Genomic DNA, 19,700 nt, shown 5'->3' with positions numbered 1-19,700 from the left:
GGTGGTACATGCCCCTATTAGGAACCGAACCCGGGACTCTCTGGTCTGCAGGCCGACGCTCAACCGCTGAGCCAAACTGGCCAGGGCCTTTTCCACTCTTTTGATTGACAATGTCATCTATTCTCTTCATCTGGATACCTAGAGAATGTGGCTACTCTGAAATAGCAACTCCTTGAAAAAGTAAATAAATAATCCTTATTTGAAGTGAACTGAATGAACAACCCCCCCACACCAAAGGCTTAATTATAAATACTCAGAAACATAAAACTCAAATTAAGCAATTTACTTTTCATATATAAAAAGGCCACCGTACTGTGCAATCACAATAAAGAACAGAATGTTATATAGAAAAGAAGACACATTATATACAACTGAAACTAATACAAAATAATATTCAGTGTAAACTGCAACTGAAACATAAAAAAAGACGAGAAGACAACCTCCCACGTCCAACAGGCATTAGTGGATTTTAGTAGTAAATGGGCAGACCTTGCTCATCCTACTCCCTAGCAACCTCCTTTAACTTCAGCATAGTGCTTTTTAGTCTTTTTTCGCTGCAGATAAGTAAATTAGAATTATCTGGAGTCTGTTGAGAATAATGGCAAAAAGCAGATGACCCAACAAGTCTGGTCCATCAATGTCTGGATGAGCTAATCACTTTCTGGAATGAGAGGAGGTAGTTGAGGCAGGAAAAAGTACATCAGATTATAACATTAATGCCAAACACTTGCTTATTTTTCTTTTTTTTTACTTTGATAAAATAAGAGGATGGCAGCCTATTAAACAGCGCTAAGTGATTGATATAATACAATTTTATAAGAATTATTTGATGAACACCCTGGAAATGAAAATTTTATAATCATTTTTAACTTTATTTCTAGCCCACATTTAATAATCCTTCGAGAAGTGTGTCTCTTAAATGGTAATAGTTACACATTAAGTGGCCTATCGACACATAAAAAAATATAAAAAATTTCACAGTCAAGGCAATTTTTAAAAACACTACACATATGCATTTTATACCCTATTTGTAAATAGGTTCTAATATATTCTCAGGTAGCCAAATCCCGTAATAATGATTTTGGCATAGAATACATAAATACTGTTGGTTATTAGCTAGAAAAAAAAAGGAAATCTGGGTGCATGGATGTTAGCCCAGCAACTATTTCTAATGTGCCTGGCAACTGTACTTTGGTTTCACGTGGGGAACTATTTATCCTCCACTTTAGTGGCTCATGTGGGGTCCACTCTACTCCTGGGCCGCACGGATGACTGTGGTCAGCCAGGGAGATGCACAACGATGAACTGATTTAGGGACTGGCATGTGATGTATCCCAATCAGAACCTGGAAAAGTTACCTTTCCTCTGGAATCGCTGAGCTTGCGGGGTAAGCCTGGAGCTTCCCACCACCTGAGGAGAATATTTCTGAGAATGAAGCCCACAGAAAAGGGGGAAGCACGAGGCAGAGAGAGACAATCTGGGGACAAGGCTTGAACAACTGGATTAAGGTGTTCCCGAAATCCAGAATATCCCTGGACTCTTGGTCCCATGAGCAGATGAACACCCTTACTCCCAACACACACACCTACATGCACACACACAAGCACACACACACACACACACACACACATGCATACACTTTATATAATTATTTGCAGACACCAACTTCACTTGGATTTCCATCACTTGAAAACAAGAGTGTCCCAAACTAACATCCACATTATGAAAATGCCTCACACATTAGAGATGTTTAAGTTAAGTCCAAATTACTAAGTCCTTTCGCCTATAAAACGCATTTGCTTTGAGGAGACTGACCCTACCTGCAACCTTTGAAGACAAAAGGGCCCATGGAGTCCTGGTAGGACTGCTTCTCAGGGTCACATTTTCCTTGACTCAGTGATCCCTACTACAATCCCAGAATGTTAAGGTACTCACGGAACTTGAAGACATACTCTGGGTGAGCTATCCCCTCACTCCAAAGGAAACTTGAAATCTAGAAGTTAGCATCAAGCCTCGAAAGCCCTTTAGATCAGAGTAGTCTACAGCAGAGTTTTCCAGAGTGTTGTCCAGAGCACTAATTCCAGTGAGTGTCCGTTGTAAAAGACACACACACACACACATTGGGAAGTCCCACACAAATGTATACCCTTTGTGATGTCTGGGCACATAAGTCTGAGTGGTTTGAGAGTATTTAGTCAGCATGTACCAGTTGAAGGTGGAAAGGCAGAGTTACATAGGACAAAGAGTACAGGATTTGGAACTGTCAAGACCTGCATTCCAACTTGGCTCTACTGTCAGCTCTCCATGACCAAGGGCCACTACCTCACCTCTCTAAGTCACAATGTCAAATTGTGTCAAATGAAAAAAAACCTATCCATCTCACCGAGCTGTTCAAAAGCTTAATGCAGGGAGAACACATTCTAATATATATGACTCAGATCCTAAGTTAAACGAATGTGCACACAAATTCCACTTCAACCACTGGGCATATTAGCTCTCTGTGACCATGCAAATTACGTACACTACTAATTCTCAATTTCACCTCATTAAAATGAGGTAGTATATTAATTACCTTATGGGAAGTCATAAATGATAATTAAATTAAATAATGATGAAATAGCAGTTATTGCAGTCCCTGCTATTTGAACTGCAATGCCAATTGTTCTTGTAAGTTGAACAATATCAAACTGCCTTTTGTAGGTTATCAACTATTAAATGGCAGGCATTCAAATGGTTCATCATCACCCTGTGTGAAGTGTCTATTATAGTCTCAGGCAAACATTCATCATTTGTTTACCTAGTCAACCAATCAATATTTATTTAGTGCTCTTTTATATAAGCAGCATGCCAGACTAATGATAGAAAGGTGATCAAGATAGAGTAAATACAGGGTACCTTGGAAAGGTGGGAAACAGCTTATTTCTTAGCCTTTCTAAATGCACACAATGACAATCATCAAACAAGGCGATGGGAGCCATGGAGAAGTGCTCACGATGTGGTGTGGGAGCACCCAGGGAGAGGGTTCAGGGCAGCTTCGGAAACGCGGCCATTACTACCATGCACAAGGCTAGCACACAGTTGTATGAGTTAATTAGTTAATATGCTTCTATAAATTACTGAAAATGTATTGCCAAAAGGCTTAATGTATATCCAACCATAATACAAACAAAGTACTCCACTGAACACTGATTTACAATTTTGCTATTATTTTCCTTATAGAACCATGTAACAGTCGTCTCTTCCGAAAAGAAGGACTGATCTTACAAATGCGGTGGGTTTGGATTATGACAGAGCAGCTCTTCCCTTGCTTCATCCATATTATAGTGCCATCACGAAGAGAAGATACCGTACAACAAAAATGTATTCCCAGTAACTGACCCTACATTCCAAGATGCCTTTTGTGTTTCTGCATTCTGAATGTGGGCTTTGGGAGGCTGGGTCACTATACTATTTCTTTCCACTTTGATAGATCGTATAGGCATATCCTAGGAAAATCTACCTTCTCTTCCAGCTAAAAGCTCCACACCAGCATACCACAGGTATTTGGGGTTAGAAAATACTGGGTATGGAACCAGCAATTACAGAAGGAAAAGGAATATAATCAGATCCTGGTGTGCAGATTGTTTTCCTAGCTTGCAAATTCCCTCTTTCCGGTGTTTCAACTTTCAAAGGCTTATGGTAGTTTAAAGGCAATCCTCTTATAAGTGTACAAATTGTAATGATTATAGGGACAAGTTGTAATTGTTTCTAGCAAGTTTTTGAGAGTCTTTGATGTTATGATTAGTGTTTTATATGTTAATACATTGATAGGGGTGCTTATTTGCTTGTTCCCTTGTATGCTTTTATGGTTTCTAGGTTCAATGTGCAAATAAATCTTTGATCTCAGTAGGTCTATTTGGTTAAAAATGAAAGCTAAAAGAAATTAAACATGAGAAGCACAAGGTTTTGCAATATTTACAAAGAAGAGAGATTAGGGATTTCACTGCAAAAGTACAGAGCTCGGGTCCAAAACCTGAACATAGAGAAAAGTGTCCCAAACCACACCACACGTGAGGAGGGGGCTGTGTTTCGCAGAGCGTCAGTCCCACGACATGCCATCACGGAGCCGTGGCTCGGCTTCTTCACAGCCAGGGTGCAGCTCTGTGACGCAGTGCAGGCTGAGGTCACACTGAGCAAATCAAAGGCGACGCTCTGCCAGCTGCCCTTTCCTCCTTCCCCACTGCCCCCTGCCCTTCAGAAATCACCATGGGGAAGGATTCCATCTCTGCAACGGTTTCATTTCGAGCTACCCTCCCATCAGGAGTGATTTCAAGAAACTGGCTGGAATGCAGTGCCCCCTGGGGCATTCACCTTGACAGGAATTGCTAAATTTCCCAAGGAATGTACCTTCTGATAGATAACGACCAATAGAGGATTCTGGGATTTCATCAAACCAGCCATCCCTAAAAACTAAGAGCAAGGAAGGGACTCATCAAGACACTCAAATATGTAGGAAAATGTGTAAGCCACTAAGGAACTGATGGCGTAACACTTTTGTCTTATGTGGTTAAAAAACAACAACAAAAACACACAGTAGGCTTTGCTGCAAATACAGGCAAGAGGGATTCATAAGAGAAAAAGGAAGAATCAGGTTTGACCCAGTACCCCCATTCCAGCTCGCGTGGTGCTGTTTTGCAACGCTCGGGTTGCAACACGTCCAAAGGAGGAGGGAAATGAGCTTGCTTTACCTTTGCTGTACACAATGCAGTTGTTTTTGTTGTCTTCCACTCCTTGCCAAGTCACATCCAGCAGCCACTTGGGACCAGCAGTCAGCACCATTGGGACCTGAGCCTTTGTCTTCTGCAGAAAGAATGATAACAAACAGATGCCATTTGCTTTCGTTGATTAAAAACTTGAATAATAACTGCTAATCATTTTATTTTTACAAACAACTAAATCTCCCGAATCATAATCCGAGTCCTTGTTCCCCTGTCTCATGATATCGTTTTAAGATGACAGAAGCTCTAAAACAATACTGCTTCCACTAATCTGAATGGTAGAATTATTATCAAGGATTTTTTTTTGGTCTAAGTGATACTGGATCTGATCTCCAAGATTAAATAGATCTCTTGTGGCTCTGAATTATAAAGAGAATGGAGATGACTTTCATTGCAAAGAGCAGGGTGTTTAGAAGTGAACTTTAGACACATTGTACTTTACTATCAACAGGATCTCACTATTTCCTGAAACAGACAGGAAAGAATTTAAAGAATCAGGATCCATTTCAAAGCTCTATCCTGAGCAACATTTATATGAGAGTAGGAATTTATTCTGAATGAATAATGAAATCTCCTCAACCCCCTTTGCTAAGTGTGGCTATGTAGTCTGACTGTAACTGAAATAATAATAATGCTAATGATCTACCATACATTGTCTCCAGAAAGACCATGAAAGAGGAATTGTGAATAAATTCAAATGCAGAGCAAGTAAAGCATGATATCACTCGATCTGAGAAGCCTAGAAGCAGGGAGACAAGTGTTGTAGTTCTGACAAAATGTTTTCCGTGTACGTTTTAAACATAAGGCTTAAAAGGTTCATCATTTTAGGCTGTTTGGCACCGAAATTATTTCTTTAACCATGTTGATAAATTTACATGGCAGGAAATAAACCGGGAGGAAATAAGTAAGCTTAGCAAGACTCTTATTTCCGATGAGTCACAGTGAACTGGCGTTTAGACTTTTTCTCATTCACCAACCCATGTTCTGTATATCAAATATCAGAACACTGCAACACCAACTACAATAATACAGGTTCTCAAGGTGATTTTTGAACTGCATTTTCTCCTAGACATGATCCTGCCACAGAGACGTCAGCCCAGTCTGGGACTATCCTAAATCGACATTAACAAGTATTCACTTGAGGAGTTCCGTGTAATCTGGCCACTTCAAATCTCTGAGGAATCTGGAAAACCCACTTCACCTGCTGAATGACAATAATGATAACACATGAGACAGGGACCCATTGTTAACTGCAAAGCCATATTAAAAACTATGCGTAGCCCTGGCCGGTTTGGCTCAGCGGTTAGGGCGTCAGCCTGTAGTCAAGAGAGACCCGGGTTCGGTTCCCACTAAGGGCACATACCTCGGTTGCAGTTTGTCTCCGGCCCTGGTTGGGTCATGCGGGTGGCAACCACTCGATGTGTCCCCTCGATGTGTCCCTTTCACATCGATGTTTCTCTCTCTCTCTCCCCCTCCCACTCTATCTGGACAAAATATGGAAAAATGTCCTCGGGTGAGGATTAAAAAACAAACAAACAAACAAACAAAAAAACTATGCGTAAAATGAATGCTAATCCATTTCTTGAAGTATCAATTGTATTATAAGAGAGAAAACTACCATAAAATATACAATTTAGTGGAGAAATTAACCATGATGGATACATTTAAAAAGAAGTCTGTCAAACTAAAAAGCTTCTGCACAGCAAAAGAAACCAGCATCAAAATGAAAAGGGAACCCACTCTTTGGGAGAACATATTTGCTAACGATACATCCGATAAGGGGTTAATATCCAAAATATATAGAGTACTCATACATCTCAACAAATGAAAGACAATCCAATTGAAAAATGGGCAAAGGACCTGAACAGACACTTCTCTAAGCAGGACATACAAATGTCAGAGACATGAAAAAATGCTCAGCATCACTAATCATCAGAGAGATGCAAATTAAAATGACTATGAGGTATCACCTCACACCTGCCAGAATGGCTGCCGTCAACAAATCATCAAACAAGTGCTAGAAAGGATGTGGAGAAAAGGGACTCTAGTACACTGCTGGTGGGAATGCAATATGGTTTCCTCAAAATATTAGAAATGAAACTGCCATTTGACCCAGTGATCCCACTTCTAGCAATATATCCTAAGAAGCCTGAAACACCAATCAGAAAAGAATATATACACCCCTATGTTCATTGTAGCACTATTTACAATAGCTAAGATCTGGAAACAGCCCAAGTTCCATCAGTAGATGAATGGGAAGAAAAAAAAGCTGTGGTACATTTACACAATGGAATACTATGCAGCTGTAAGAAAGAAAGATCTCTTACCCCTTGACGACATGGAGGGACCTGGAGGGTACTATGCTAAGTGAAATAAGCCAGTCATAGAAAAACAAGTATCACATGATATCACTTATTTATGGGATATAATGAACAAAATAAACTGACGAACAAAATAGATCCAGAGACATGGAAGTAGGGAACAGACTGACAAACCTCAAAGAACTTACATTCATAACCAAAGGGCACATATAATAGTGTGGGGAAGGCAGGAGGGGGTGTTAATGGGGAGGAGGGGTAAGTGGGGGAGAAATGGGAATCTCTGTAATACTTTCAACAATAAAGATTTTTTTTTAAGTCTGAAAAAAATACATCAAATATTAAAACAGAAGAGGTGGGCCCTGGCCGGTTTGGCTCAGTGGTTAGAGCATCGGCCTGCGGTCCGGAGAGACCCGGGTTCAGTTCCCGCTAAGGGCACGTACTTCGGTTGCAGTTTGTCCCCGGCCCTGGTTGGTCGTGTGGGTGGCAGCCACTCGATGTGTCCCTTCATGTCGACGTTTCTCTCTCTCTCTCCCTCCCACTCTATCTGTACAAAAAGTGGAAAAATAACCTCGGGTGAGGACAAAAATAAAATAAAATAAAAATAAAACAGAAGAGGTGGTAAACCAGGTCAATTGTAAGAAGTACTAGCATACAGATTTTCCATATTCATACTTTCATTCATTTTAAAGTCTTAATTTCTCAACTACATATCTTAATATTTAGTAAGTATAATCATGAAAAATTATTATTTGAAAGTCTTGTAGGAAAGAATTAATTTTATATTATAATTTTTTAACAATCTAGGCAAAAATGTTATCAAGTTGTCCCTATAATTACCAGTCTGAATGACCATTTTTATTTATTTCCATTTTCGTAACAGAATTTGAGAACAAGCAAGCTTCTTCAATCTGAAATGATAGTGATTCATATCCAATTAAATGTAGGTCTTAATTATGCATATTTCAGCTCCTTTTACAAACAGAGAAACAATCAAGTCCACAGATTGGAGTCAGGAGTTCTCCAAGCAGTAAGCAGGACAAGTCACAGGAGAAAGTCCACCATGTAGATAAACCTCTGTGTGATGGATTTAGTGGTCTTAATGGCAACATCTGCATCTTCTGACTTTAAAGAACAGATTTCAACACCAGGCACCTGGCCCCATTCCCACTGTATTGTCTTATTTCATGGGAAAGACCTGTGTTTTAAATTATTTAATCTTCATGCTCCATATTTATTAAGGCCACATAGATTTCTATGCAGTAAATCAGCTTTTACACTTTTCTATAGATAAGATGAAAAACAGATATTGGTCACTTGAATTCTTTAGGGAATCTTTAATGTAAAGTAAATCGATTGATCTTCCATTCATTTCACAAATAAACTAACCGAGTCCTATGCTTGGTGCTAGAAATATGAACAGGCATTTTTTGGGGGGAAGGATACAGATACGTTAAAAAAAAATTGATATAATGCAAAAAGCACGATAAGGAGTGTAACATCATGAGTTAATTGTCTGTGGGTCAATGAAGGGCAAGAGAGAGACTCCTGTGGATTCTGGGAAGATTTCATAGAGGAGGTAACATTCAGGCAGGATCTTAAAGGACATACAGGAAGAATTTGCAAGTGCTAGTAATAGCATGATGATAGTCTGAATAGTATATACAAGAGTCAGGCATACAGGAAATGGTGAGCAGCTCTGGACTCTTTGGTTTAAGTTCTTATAAAGTCTTCAGAGCTGTTCTTGGTATGCAGAAAGCTACTAGATAAGTATTAGCTATCATCATCATCATCATCATCAATATTACTATCATTATTGATAAGAGGAAGGAACATAGCATGCGTGTCTGGAAGGGCAGGTTAGAAACAGATCTTGAAGGACCTCTTCATATCAGGCAAAACCTTTCGTGCTGAAATCTCTAAGCAGAATAAAGCCAGTAAAGATGGTTTAAGCGGGAAGAATGAGGATCCCATTATTTCATAGATATTTTCAATAAAGAAATTGTAACTCAAAGATCAAAGAATTTCTTTTAGGTCAAATAGCTTGTAGAAAGCAGAGCCCATATTGTATCTAGCTCTGGTTCCAAACTGCTCCTCCTAGGGTGACCAACTATCTGGGTTTTCCTGGGATTGAAGGATTTCCCAAGACAGTGCACTTTTGGGCTAAACTGGAAAGTCCTGAGCTGTTCATTCCCACCCGGCTGTTCTTACTATCAAAACAATATTAGCTATTTACATCTACTGAGTACTTGCTAAATGTTGGGTTTTAAGTACTTCCCAAGAATTTTCCACTCCAGGAGTTAGGCATTAACATTTTCTCCACTTTATACATGAGTAAATTACGATTTAAAGCAGTTAATTCTGTGGCACAAACAAAAATCATTAATCAATATCTTTCCTTAATGGTAAGTTAGGCGTAATACCTTTTAAAATGTTGGAGGCATGTGTTATGCTTGGATACAGGTAGAATCAGATTTACTAAGAAACTAAGCTCAAGAGAAAACAATTTCTTTTACTCCAAATCAATAAAGTGGAAGCAAAAAATGGACCAAAGACTTGCTGAAAGCTATATCCAAGCTGCAAAGTAAATAAGTAGATAAAAAATCTCAAGGGACCAGTTATTACAGTTTTGAGGAGGTAAGTCAATTTTTTTCTGAAGAAGTCAACTTTTGTGGAGATTGACTGCCTTCAAAGAAGATTACCCAGTGTGCGAAGGAAGGAGTTAGTCAGGATTATATGAAATCTATACTCCAGCAAAATCCATGACTAGAAAATAACAATAATATTCACAATGATCATTAGGTTCTCTTTCCCATGCCTCTCTCTATCATAGGGATTTACACAACACTTAAGAATAGAGACAACTTAACATTCAATGGTTTTAATGCCCTAATTTCACAAATGAAGAATGTAAGGCCAAGATCTTTATCTCATATCCAACAGAGAATACAGTTGTTGCAACATGTTGGAAAAAGAGAGCAGATAAAAAAAGGTGTGGTGGGCCCTGGCCAGTTTGGCTCAGAGGTTAGAGCATCAGCCCACAGACCAAAGAGTCACAAGTTCGATTCCAGCCAAGGGCACGTGCCTCAGTTGCAGTTTGGTCCTGGTCAGGGTCGTGCGGGAGACAACCAACCGATGTGTCTCTCACATCTATGTCTCTCTCTCTCTGTCCCCTCCCTCCCACTCTATCTGAAGATAAATGAGAAAATATTCTTGGGTGAGGATTAAAAAACAAAACAAGAAAGGTGGGGCGGACAGAAAACTAGTCTCCAAAGATGCCCAAGCCCCAGTCTCCTGGAACGTGTGAATAAGGTACCTTACTTGGCAAAAGGGATTTTAAAGATATGATTAAGGTTTAGACCACGAAATGTTGAGGTGACCCTGGATTATCTGGATAGACCCTATCTAAACACGAGTCCTTAAGTAGAAGAGAATAGCATCAGCAGATCAAAAAGATTCCACATGAAAAGGATTCCACCTGCTTCGCTGCATTTGAAGACCGCATGCTGAGGCCTCAGCTAAGGAATGCAGTGGTCTGGAGACCGGGAGGGGCCCTCAGTCACAAGGAGCAAAGAAACGGGGACTTCTTTTCTGCAGACTCCTGGATCTGAATTCTGCCAACACCCTGAAAGAGCAGGAAATGAGCTCTCCCCAGAACCCCCAGAAAGGAACACATCCTGACAAACTTATTTTAGTACAGAGAGACTCGTACTGGACTTCTGATCTACAGAACTTTAATGTAGTAAATGTGTATGGTTTCAAGCCACTAAGTGTGTGGTAATTTATTTTGGCAGCAATAGAAAATTAATACAAAAACATTCAAAATTACTGACTCAAAGTTAAAAAAAAAGACAACTTCCTCATCGAGTGTGCTCAAAAGTATAAAAGGACTTTCCCTGAGAGAGAATAACACCAAATCTACATTATCATTCTAAAATCGTTAGACATGTTTGATGTTCTTGCCTTAAAGTAGGAAAAACTGCACAGTGTTGACTAATAATTCCTGCTTCTACAATTAGGAATTTAAAACATTTCTTGGTTCATCATTGACCTCGGAGCTGAGGTGTAGCAGAAAGAACATTACTGTTCTTGGAGTTGGATGATCCAGGTTTTAATCTTGCCACAGGCTGCTGATGGGCTTGCCGCAGGCTACTGGAAAATCACTTAAACTTGAATGTTCTGTACTTCAGAAGGCACATCTGAGAAATGGGGAAATAATTTTTATCTCAAACCTTGACATGAAAATCACTAGCACAGTGTATAGTACACCACAGATGCACATCAAAATTTTGCTGAAGAATAAACAAATTAAAAATGTACAAAAAGTACGTACTGAATCCTTGCTGTTTCTCAGGCACTGGTAATAGTTGTAGGAATTAGCATCAAAGCCAAGAAAAAAACCATTATCCACTTTAAAGGTAGTGATAATCCTTGGTGCTATTGATCATTTATTTCTAACTCTCCACTTTCCAGGTGTCTTCTACAGTTGGGTGTGGTCATGCGGCTCCATTTGACCAATGAAACTAAACAGGACTAACTGGTGTCACTTCCACAGAGAAGCTGTATGAGCCAATGCACTGCCGTGTTACCTTTGCTCTTTGCTGAATGAATCTATGAGCCTGTAAGGAGGAAGCCCTGGTCTCCACAATGGTCATGGAGCATGAAAAATAAACTTTATGTAAAGAAACTGTTGTGATATTAGGGTTGCTTGCAATCTCAGCAAAACTTGGCTTATTCTCACTTATACAAAGGTTTTCATCATTTTTTGTTTGTATTGAAATAACCCCTGGATTTTTGCAGGTTAAAGTTTGCATTTTATCTATATCGAGGTAGTCTCTTTCAGTAATAAATCAATTCAAGGTACATAATAGAAGCCCTGAATTTCAGTGAAGCTGGAATATTTTAAAAATGAAAAGAAATGGTGTGCACTTTTGAGGCTCCCCATTGTAAGTTTTAAAAAATCTGCACTCCTGGATACTCTTTGAACCCAGAGTTTCATGCTTAGACAGTCTACAACTAGACAAACTTGACAAGGACAAAATGGGTCAGAAGTGTCATTTCTTAGGAATAATTAGAATCATCTAATGTGGATAAAAGAGGTCAGACTAGCATCCACTTCTCACTAACCTCTGGAGTTACTGGACCGACAAAGGAGGTAGCCTTCAATAAATGTTTATACTCGAGCCAAAAGGTTAATGGAGATAAAAGTAGACAGCCCAAAGGTAAAGAACAGAGGATAATTCTAACCCAAGAAACTGGTGACATAATGCAGTCTTAGGAATTCCGAATTTTGCTGGAAATATTTGTTGAAGATTTCCAAAACGAAGCTTAGCAAGAGCTGGAAGTCTTAGGAAGCCCTGACCCATGGGAGAGCCTGTCACTATAGCCTTTTAAAAGAATGAGGTGTGTGCCCTGGCCGGTTTGGCTCAGCGGTTAGAGCGTCGGCCTCTCTCTGCGGTACAGAGAGACCCGGGTTCGGTTCCCGCTAAGGGCGTGTACCTCGGTTGCAGTTTGTCCCCGGCCCTGGTTGGTCGTGCGGGTGGCAGCCACTCGATGTGTCCCTTTCACATCGATGTCTCTCTCTCTCTCTCTCTCTCTTCCTCTCTCTCCCTCCCGCTCTATCTGAACAAAAAATGGAAAAAGTGTCCTCGGGTGAGGATAAAAAAAAAAAAAAAAAAGAATGAGGTGTGTCATCTAGAGGAACAACTGGCCTCCACTGACTTTAGTTGAGGAATTATAACAAAATCTCATTAGAGAATCTCAAGCCAGTGCCATGAGATGAAGCTGGATACTGATGAAAATGCTCAAGGTGTACTGCTTCCGAAACTGAGTAATAGGTGCAAAGGACTGAGGCCTGTTTGGCTGTTTCTATTCTCTCACCTATAAAAACATAGATGAAAGTAGATTAACAAAAAGTTTTCTAAATTACTGCAGACATTAGACTTATATAGTTAGAACCAGAAAAACCACCCAGGTTCCCCAAATGCATTATTCACATCTCTATGAAAAAATGTTGAAGGTAAGTGATTCCACCATGCACTACACCACAGGGGAAATCTCAGACAGGAAAAGTTTCAGTTAAAGCATCTAACTAGTTCTCCACACTGGAATTAAATTCAGAGTCCATCCGACAGTCACGAAAACATTGATCACTTTCCCTTTACCTGTGCGCGGTCTCTAGTGACAGTGAACCTGAATTTAAAAATTCCCTTCGCCAACAGCCGATCCTAAGAAGGCACAATAACTTAAAGTCTTTGACTACCTGGAGTTGAAAGTAATATCAAGGCCCCACATTATTTTATTTTCAGCAACTATGGTCATGGCATATATCGATTTGACTGGAACAATAAAATTTTCAGTATGATGATTTCCACCTAATAAAACTGTGCTTTTTGGTAAATATCCTTTTAAAAAGTTATACAGGATGTCGTATGAATGTCTGAGCTGATGGCCACTGAACTACACTGGGATGTCCCTAGAGTGAGCGTCTCAGTCTTGCTTTTGTTTATTGTGTCTAAAATCACAGGCTGGGAAGAGAGAGACAGAGACAGAAACACAGAGAGACAGAGAAGGAATTACCCACCGATTTAAACAGGTCACTTCAAGACTACACTGCTTATTTAAAAAGCAACAAAACTTAACTCAGGAAAAGATGATCAAATCTGTATTGCTTGAAAAAAAATGTGATATGCCAGACAGAGTTTCAAATTCAAGCTCAAATAAATGTAAGAATATTCTTAAATTAGAAAAAAAAACTTGAAAAGTCTAAATCGGAACGACTTCGGGAATAATTTAACAAGAACCACTACGCTGTACCATTAGACACACAATAGATTTATGAATGGAAATCCAGGAAGGTTTCATTAATAGTGTTTCTCTTGAGCTCAGTTCTACAAAATGCCCTTTAAGGACAGCACCGGAGTGCCATTCCAGACAGCTTCTGCTAACAAACGTCACGTTCACTGTGGTATGTGGGATCTCAAACATGATAGGAGACTTTTCAGAAACAAAATGAGTGTGAAATAAAATGATAGAATTCTTGGCTACCATAGCCACCCTCCTTATGTCAAAGACACTTTTATCTCTTTGAACCAAAAATTTAAATAATCATTATCTGTGAGGTATATTTGCTTTTAGTTCTCAAAATTATTGAAACGCATTATCTTAACATGTGTCACTGCTTAAATATAGGAACTCCGGTATAAGAAGTAATGACCTTTTAGGAAAGGGAACACAAATAGTTCGATAGAGATAAGTCATTAAAATAATCTCCTCGCTTCCAAATAAAAAGAATCACTGTGATATTTAGAAAAATAATAAAAATTATTATTCAAGAGTACTCACCCTAAAGGCACAGATATTTCATTTCCAAATGGGAAGAATCTCGAAATGAATAATAAACATCTAACTTATCCAGATATTTATTATACTTTCATTTTTGAAAAAAACAAAAAAAAGAATAGACTCATTTCTCTTTCCCTTTTGCCAACTTCACTCCCACAGTCTCATCTGTTCTCCACATATATTTGGCGCCAAAGAGAAACTACTCCCTCCAAGCTGGCAACCATTAACTTCAACCTTTTATTTTATACAGCTCTGAAAGTCACAGAGTGTTTAAGGAGTGTTGTTTTGCTCCTGGCAGAATTTCTGGGCTTGCACATAGTGCAATGTGCAAAAGAGTGTCAGTGCGGAAACCTTGGAAGGGGGGAGTAAATCGCCCTCCTTACATAAGGCTGTCACATAAACCTGTGTGGCAGGGTTCAGGGAGCCTGAAAGCTGCAGTCCCAGCTGTGTGACCTGGGGCCAGTCACTTAACCTCTCAAGGCCCCATCTTCTTCCTCTGTAAAGTGATCTCATATGGCCTTACAGCTTAACCACAATATCATTATAAGACTTTCTACCACAGAATTTTCAGCAAGCCGAAACTCAAATCCTGAGTGCAGAGAAGATAGATGTGAAAATTCAGCACACTGGGTTTATGCTTACTTAAGGAAATAAGTACCATTTTTATTGGAGAAACAGCAAATAAAGCCATTCAAATTTATTTCACTTTGGTATTTTAAAACCAACGAAAAGGATGCGGTAAAAATACAAATGTTAGTATAAAGAATTATAGATAATGTGTAATAAATGTAGATACACATTCAACTCTCAGTGGCCTATTTACACATTACAAATAGTGGTCAATCCTAATCAGCAGTCTCTGTTTGAGATGTAGCCCAAAGGCTTTCTGTGCAAGAGAGAAAATTCTCAATCCTGCACAGGGTCATCCTCAGATACTGAGATATGTCTGTCCCTCATGAATTAATCCACTGCAATTTGTAATGAATCCTTCACCTTTTAGACTGTCTCCTTGTTATCACCATTTTAGCCAATCTGAACATCAGCCTCATTCCCCTAAAAGGCAATCCTGATAGTAATAAAAAAGTAAAATTTTAAAACCAAATATAAAAGTTTATTCACTTTCAATTATGTTGTTTTCATGATTTGTAACCTTATGTCCCTCCATAACCATAAATTAAGAAGCATCTATATTTTGAACTTAAGGTATACCTGATAATGATATTTGAAATTCATGGAAAAGTCTATGGAAAAATTGGAAGAATAGGATTGAGTCAAGTATCCCCCTTCAAAGGGGGGACAAAACAAGATGGAATTTTTAAGCTAGATAGTAGGTGCTGTAATAAATATAGTACATTTGGGGAAGGCAGATTTTTATGAGGCAAGCTATTGAAAGCTGAGTGCAAAAAACTAAAAGCCTGGCAAACCAGTTGGTAGAAGTGTGAAGGTGCTACACAGAAGTCAGACAAAGCTTATCTAATCTGTGAGACATTTAAGAACAAGAACGTTGCAAACACTTAAATTAAGTATGGAAAGTAAGACCCTGACCATAAGGGTGGTTTTCAATATTTCCCCTCAGATCGACAGATGCAGAACAAACTAGTTCTGCATGTTCAGAGAATAAAGGCCAAGAAGAGCCCAGCTCCCTGGCTTGGCCATCCCTGCAGAAGGCATGCTGAGGACACCACCCAATGAAACAGATTTGCCTCTACATGCTCCCTGTGCAGGGATCTCCCAGCATATTCATGGGTCTGGGGCAACTAAGGAGCATACTGTGTGATCAGAACCAAATGAGATAAACCTTTATTAACAGTGCCCCTGGACAAGCTTCTCAATTTAATTCTTTAAAAAAAAAATTGTTTTTCTTTATTGATTTTAGAGAGAGAGAAAGGGAGAGGGAGAGAGAGATAGAAACATCGATGAGAGAGAACATCAACTGGCAGCCTTCTGCACACCCCTCACTGGGAATTTGGTCCACGCCCTGGGCATGTGCCCTAGACCAGGAATTGAAGCGGCGACCTGTTGCTTCAACCACTGAGCCACATGGGCGGGGCTCAATTTTATTATTTACAAAAGGATTAAAAATACCAATAAAATAATTGATGGGTATGGTGGAAAGGATATTTAAGTAATGTTAACATGACAAATGAACATATCTATTAAAACTTAATGGTTGGGTGCAAAGACCATGGGTTAAATTCTGCATTTAGTTGCATGTGAATGATATTAAAGCTTGGAACACATTGCTTTGCTTTGTCTAGATGTGGTTTTTGCCACATAAATAATGTAACTTCATGTATAAAATCATTCCAATTAGTAATAACTAATCAGTATTAATTTTGGATTTCTCTACAATATTTCTATTTTGAGAAGTTTATTTCAGTTATTCTGTTTTTAAAATATTCACTTTATACTTTACTACAAATTAAGTATGTTCATTATTCATTCAATAAATATTCATTAAATGGCTACTACATAGAAACTCTAACAATAGAAAGTGAAAGATGAGTTACATTTCCTCTGGATGCTTACAATGTGTTGATAATAAAAACATCTAAATGACATACAGGTTTAAATCAATATTAATAATTAATCTCATTATATTTTAAGTATATGTCTAATCCATTTGAAAATCACAGTGCCTATCTAATGGTCCATGACAAAACGAAAGCACAACAATAGATGAGAAGTGATTAGTAGCCTCTTTTTAAGAGATCTTTGTGACAATTTAGGATCACACTTTAATTTTAAAATTAAGAACACTAGGGCTCTCTCCAGTTGGATTGAAAGTCCATAAAATATGGCTTATATTTTAATAATTATATCTAAAACCTAATCATAAAGTCTTTTATATATACATTTTGGGAAGCCATTCACTTCTTCTATCAAACATCAGTTTACTATACAGCCATTTAATTATTCTTATTGCTAATAAAGTATATCATAAAAGTATACTAAAAAATACATTGAAGAAATATTTCAAAAGTGAACATTTGGGGGAATTGTAGCCAAGATGAATTATGTATATACTACTTTGAATGTATACTTATTATCTCACTTAATATGATTTATTAATAGTCAAGAGCTGGTTTAAACTTATACTCTGGTGCCAAGCTGACTGAATTTGAATCAGATCTCCACCACTTAGTAACTGTATGACCTATGGCAAGTTACTTAACTTCCATGTCTCAATTTCTTCATTTCTAAAATAAGGACAGCCCTGGCCAGTGTGGCTCAGTTGGTTGAGCATTGCTCTGTGCACTGAAAAGGTCGCTGGTTCAGTTCCCAGGCAGGGCACATACCTGGTTTGCAGGCTCGATCCCCAGTGCTGAGTGCAGGGGGCAGCCGATCGATGTTTCTCGTATCTCTGTGCCCCTCTCCCTCTCCCTCCCTCTCTCTCTAAAACCAATAAAAACATTTAAAATAAAATAAGTACAATAAAAGTACTTGTGTTACAGGATCATTTTGAGGATTAAATGAGTTGATGTATATAATAGGCTTAAAACAGTACCAAGTATGTTATTCTTTGCAAGTATTTGGCTTGTGTTTGTAACACTCCTAAAAGAATGTTTCCATTTGCTCAGTAAAAAAAAAAAAAAAAAAAATTGTCTGGGTAGAAAAGTGACACATTTCCCTAATATATGATTTATAACATTTTATTAAACATTAACAATGTGCTCAAATTCTAGGTGCTACATTGCTTTTTAAATTAATTTTCACAATTCTGTGAGAAACATATAGTCATACCCATTTTGCATAAGTAAAAACTGAGATTCTAAAATGTTAAACAACTTGTTCAAATTCATATTGCTAGAAACTAAATTCTTTCCATGATGTTAACGCAATAAAAATCTTCTTAGGAATTGTGCTAAATATCAATTCTTCATGTCCATGAAAACTAGCTTAAATGATTTTCCATGAGTCAGTGGTTAGCAGTTACTGTTTTACATTATGCATGATTCCTAGCTGTACTTTGTATAAGCTAATTGCACGGTGCCTCATTAATAGTCTTCAGGGTGTTTCGAGCTGTGAAATTTATAGCTTTGCAGTGAATTATTTCTCACATTTGCACAATTTGGGGTCTTAAAAGTCTAGTTGAAATACCAAATATCAATGTCAGACATCTAGTAAGTATAAGGCTAATAGAACTGAGCATGGTTAGTAACATAAAAATACTGAAAAACAAGCAATACTTTTGAATGTTTTTATTTTTATGACTGCAGGTATTTTTTTTTTTTTTAACCTGTGGAAATAATTATAGCTTACAACAGATAAAAAGCAGCCTATATAAACATTTTCAATCATAAGCAGAATTCATGATGAGATCCAAGATGTCTTTAGGCTAAATTTCTCTCAACTCAGCACTGAGTACACAACAAATAAAAAATGAATTCCCTTGGTGCTCAACTGGTCAGCAGACAGCAGTCTCACCAGAGAACTTCCGGGTGAGGCAACAGTGTGCGCTCCGGACTGCAAAGCAGTCTGTCCAGGCCTTCATGCCTGGCCCATCAACTCCACTCTTCGGACCCTCTGGACGCACCCACTGAAGGAAGCTAAACTGCAATGTATAGTCTTGGCTCACTGATGGAGGATTCTCCACTTAAGAAATATCTCAGTCTAAGCTTAGTTAGCTGTTCCTCAGCTTAAATTGAGTTGCTCATGGATACAATGGACCAAAACACAGTCAGAGCAGTCTCACCTTCCAGCGGAAGTTCAAGGTTAAACTGAGAAGTCAAAACAAAGCTTCAGTAAAAACACTGGGTGAAAATAGCACAGAGGTGAAAAAGAGCAGTTATTTTAAATGCTATTTTTCAATTCCAGCTTACATTCAATATTATTTTGTATCAGTTTCAGGTACACAGCAGAGTGGTTAGACAATCATATACTTCACAAAGCGTCCCCCGCTGACATTTCATGTACTTACCTGGCACCACACATAGTTATTATATTATTGACCACATTCCCTATGCTGTACTTTACATCCCTGTGACTATTTCATGACTAAAAAGATAGTTCCTTTGACTCAATGGCACTGAAACTAAAGAGTTCAAATATTATTTATGGCACATTCACAGTATTTTTCCACAATATGATGAGCAAGATGAGGAAAAGAAGCAGAAACCTCAGTTCATATACTATGGACTTAACAGAGAGGCAATTAATACAGTAGCTAAAGCATGGGCTCTAGAGTCAGAGGACTTAAATGTAAATCCAACTTCTGCTACTCATCTATGGTGTGATCTTGGGTCAAGTAGCTCCTAGCTCTACTTCTCTATGCATCAGT

The 19,700-nt window shown here is 38.5% G+C and overlaps 1 protein-coding gene across 3 annotated transcripts in view; it reads right to left on the bottom strand.

Annotated features, from left to right (window-relative positions):
* ZFPM2 (zinc finger protein, FOG family member 2) overlaps nt 1-19,700 on the bottom strand; it is a 443,798-nt gene that overhangs the window by 145,815 nt on the left and 278,283 nt on the right. For all 3 annotated transcript variants that reach the window (XM_036264053.1, XM_036264054.1, XM_036264055.1), the window contains one exon: nt 4,728-4,839. In XM_036264053.1, coding sequence (XP_036119946.1) covers nt 4,728-4,839 — 112 coding nt within the window. The remainder of the gene's footprint in view (nt 1-4,727; nt 4,840-19,700) is intronic.

Source organism: Molossus molossus, unplaced genomic scaffold (assembly GCF_014108415.1).
Source record: "Molossus molossus isolate mMolMol1 unplaced genomic scaffold, mMolMol1.p scaffold_m16_p_16, whole genome shotgun sequence".
Taxonomy (NCBI): Eukaryota; Metazoa; Chordata; class Mammalia; order Chiroptera; family Molossidae; genus Molossus; species Molossus molossus.
The sequence above is the reverse complement of the archived record's forward strand: the minus strand, read 5'-3'. Positions and strand labels throughout refer to the sequence as shown.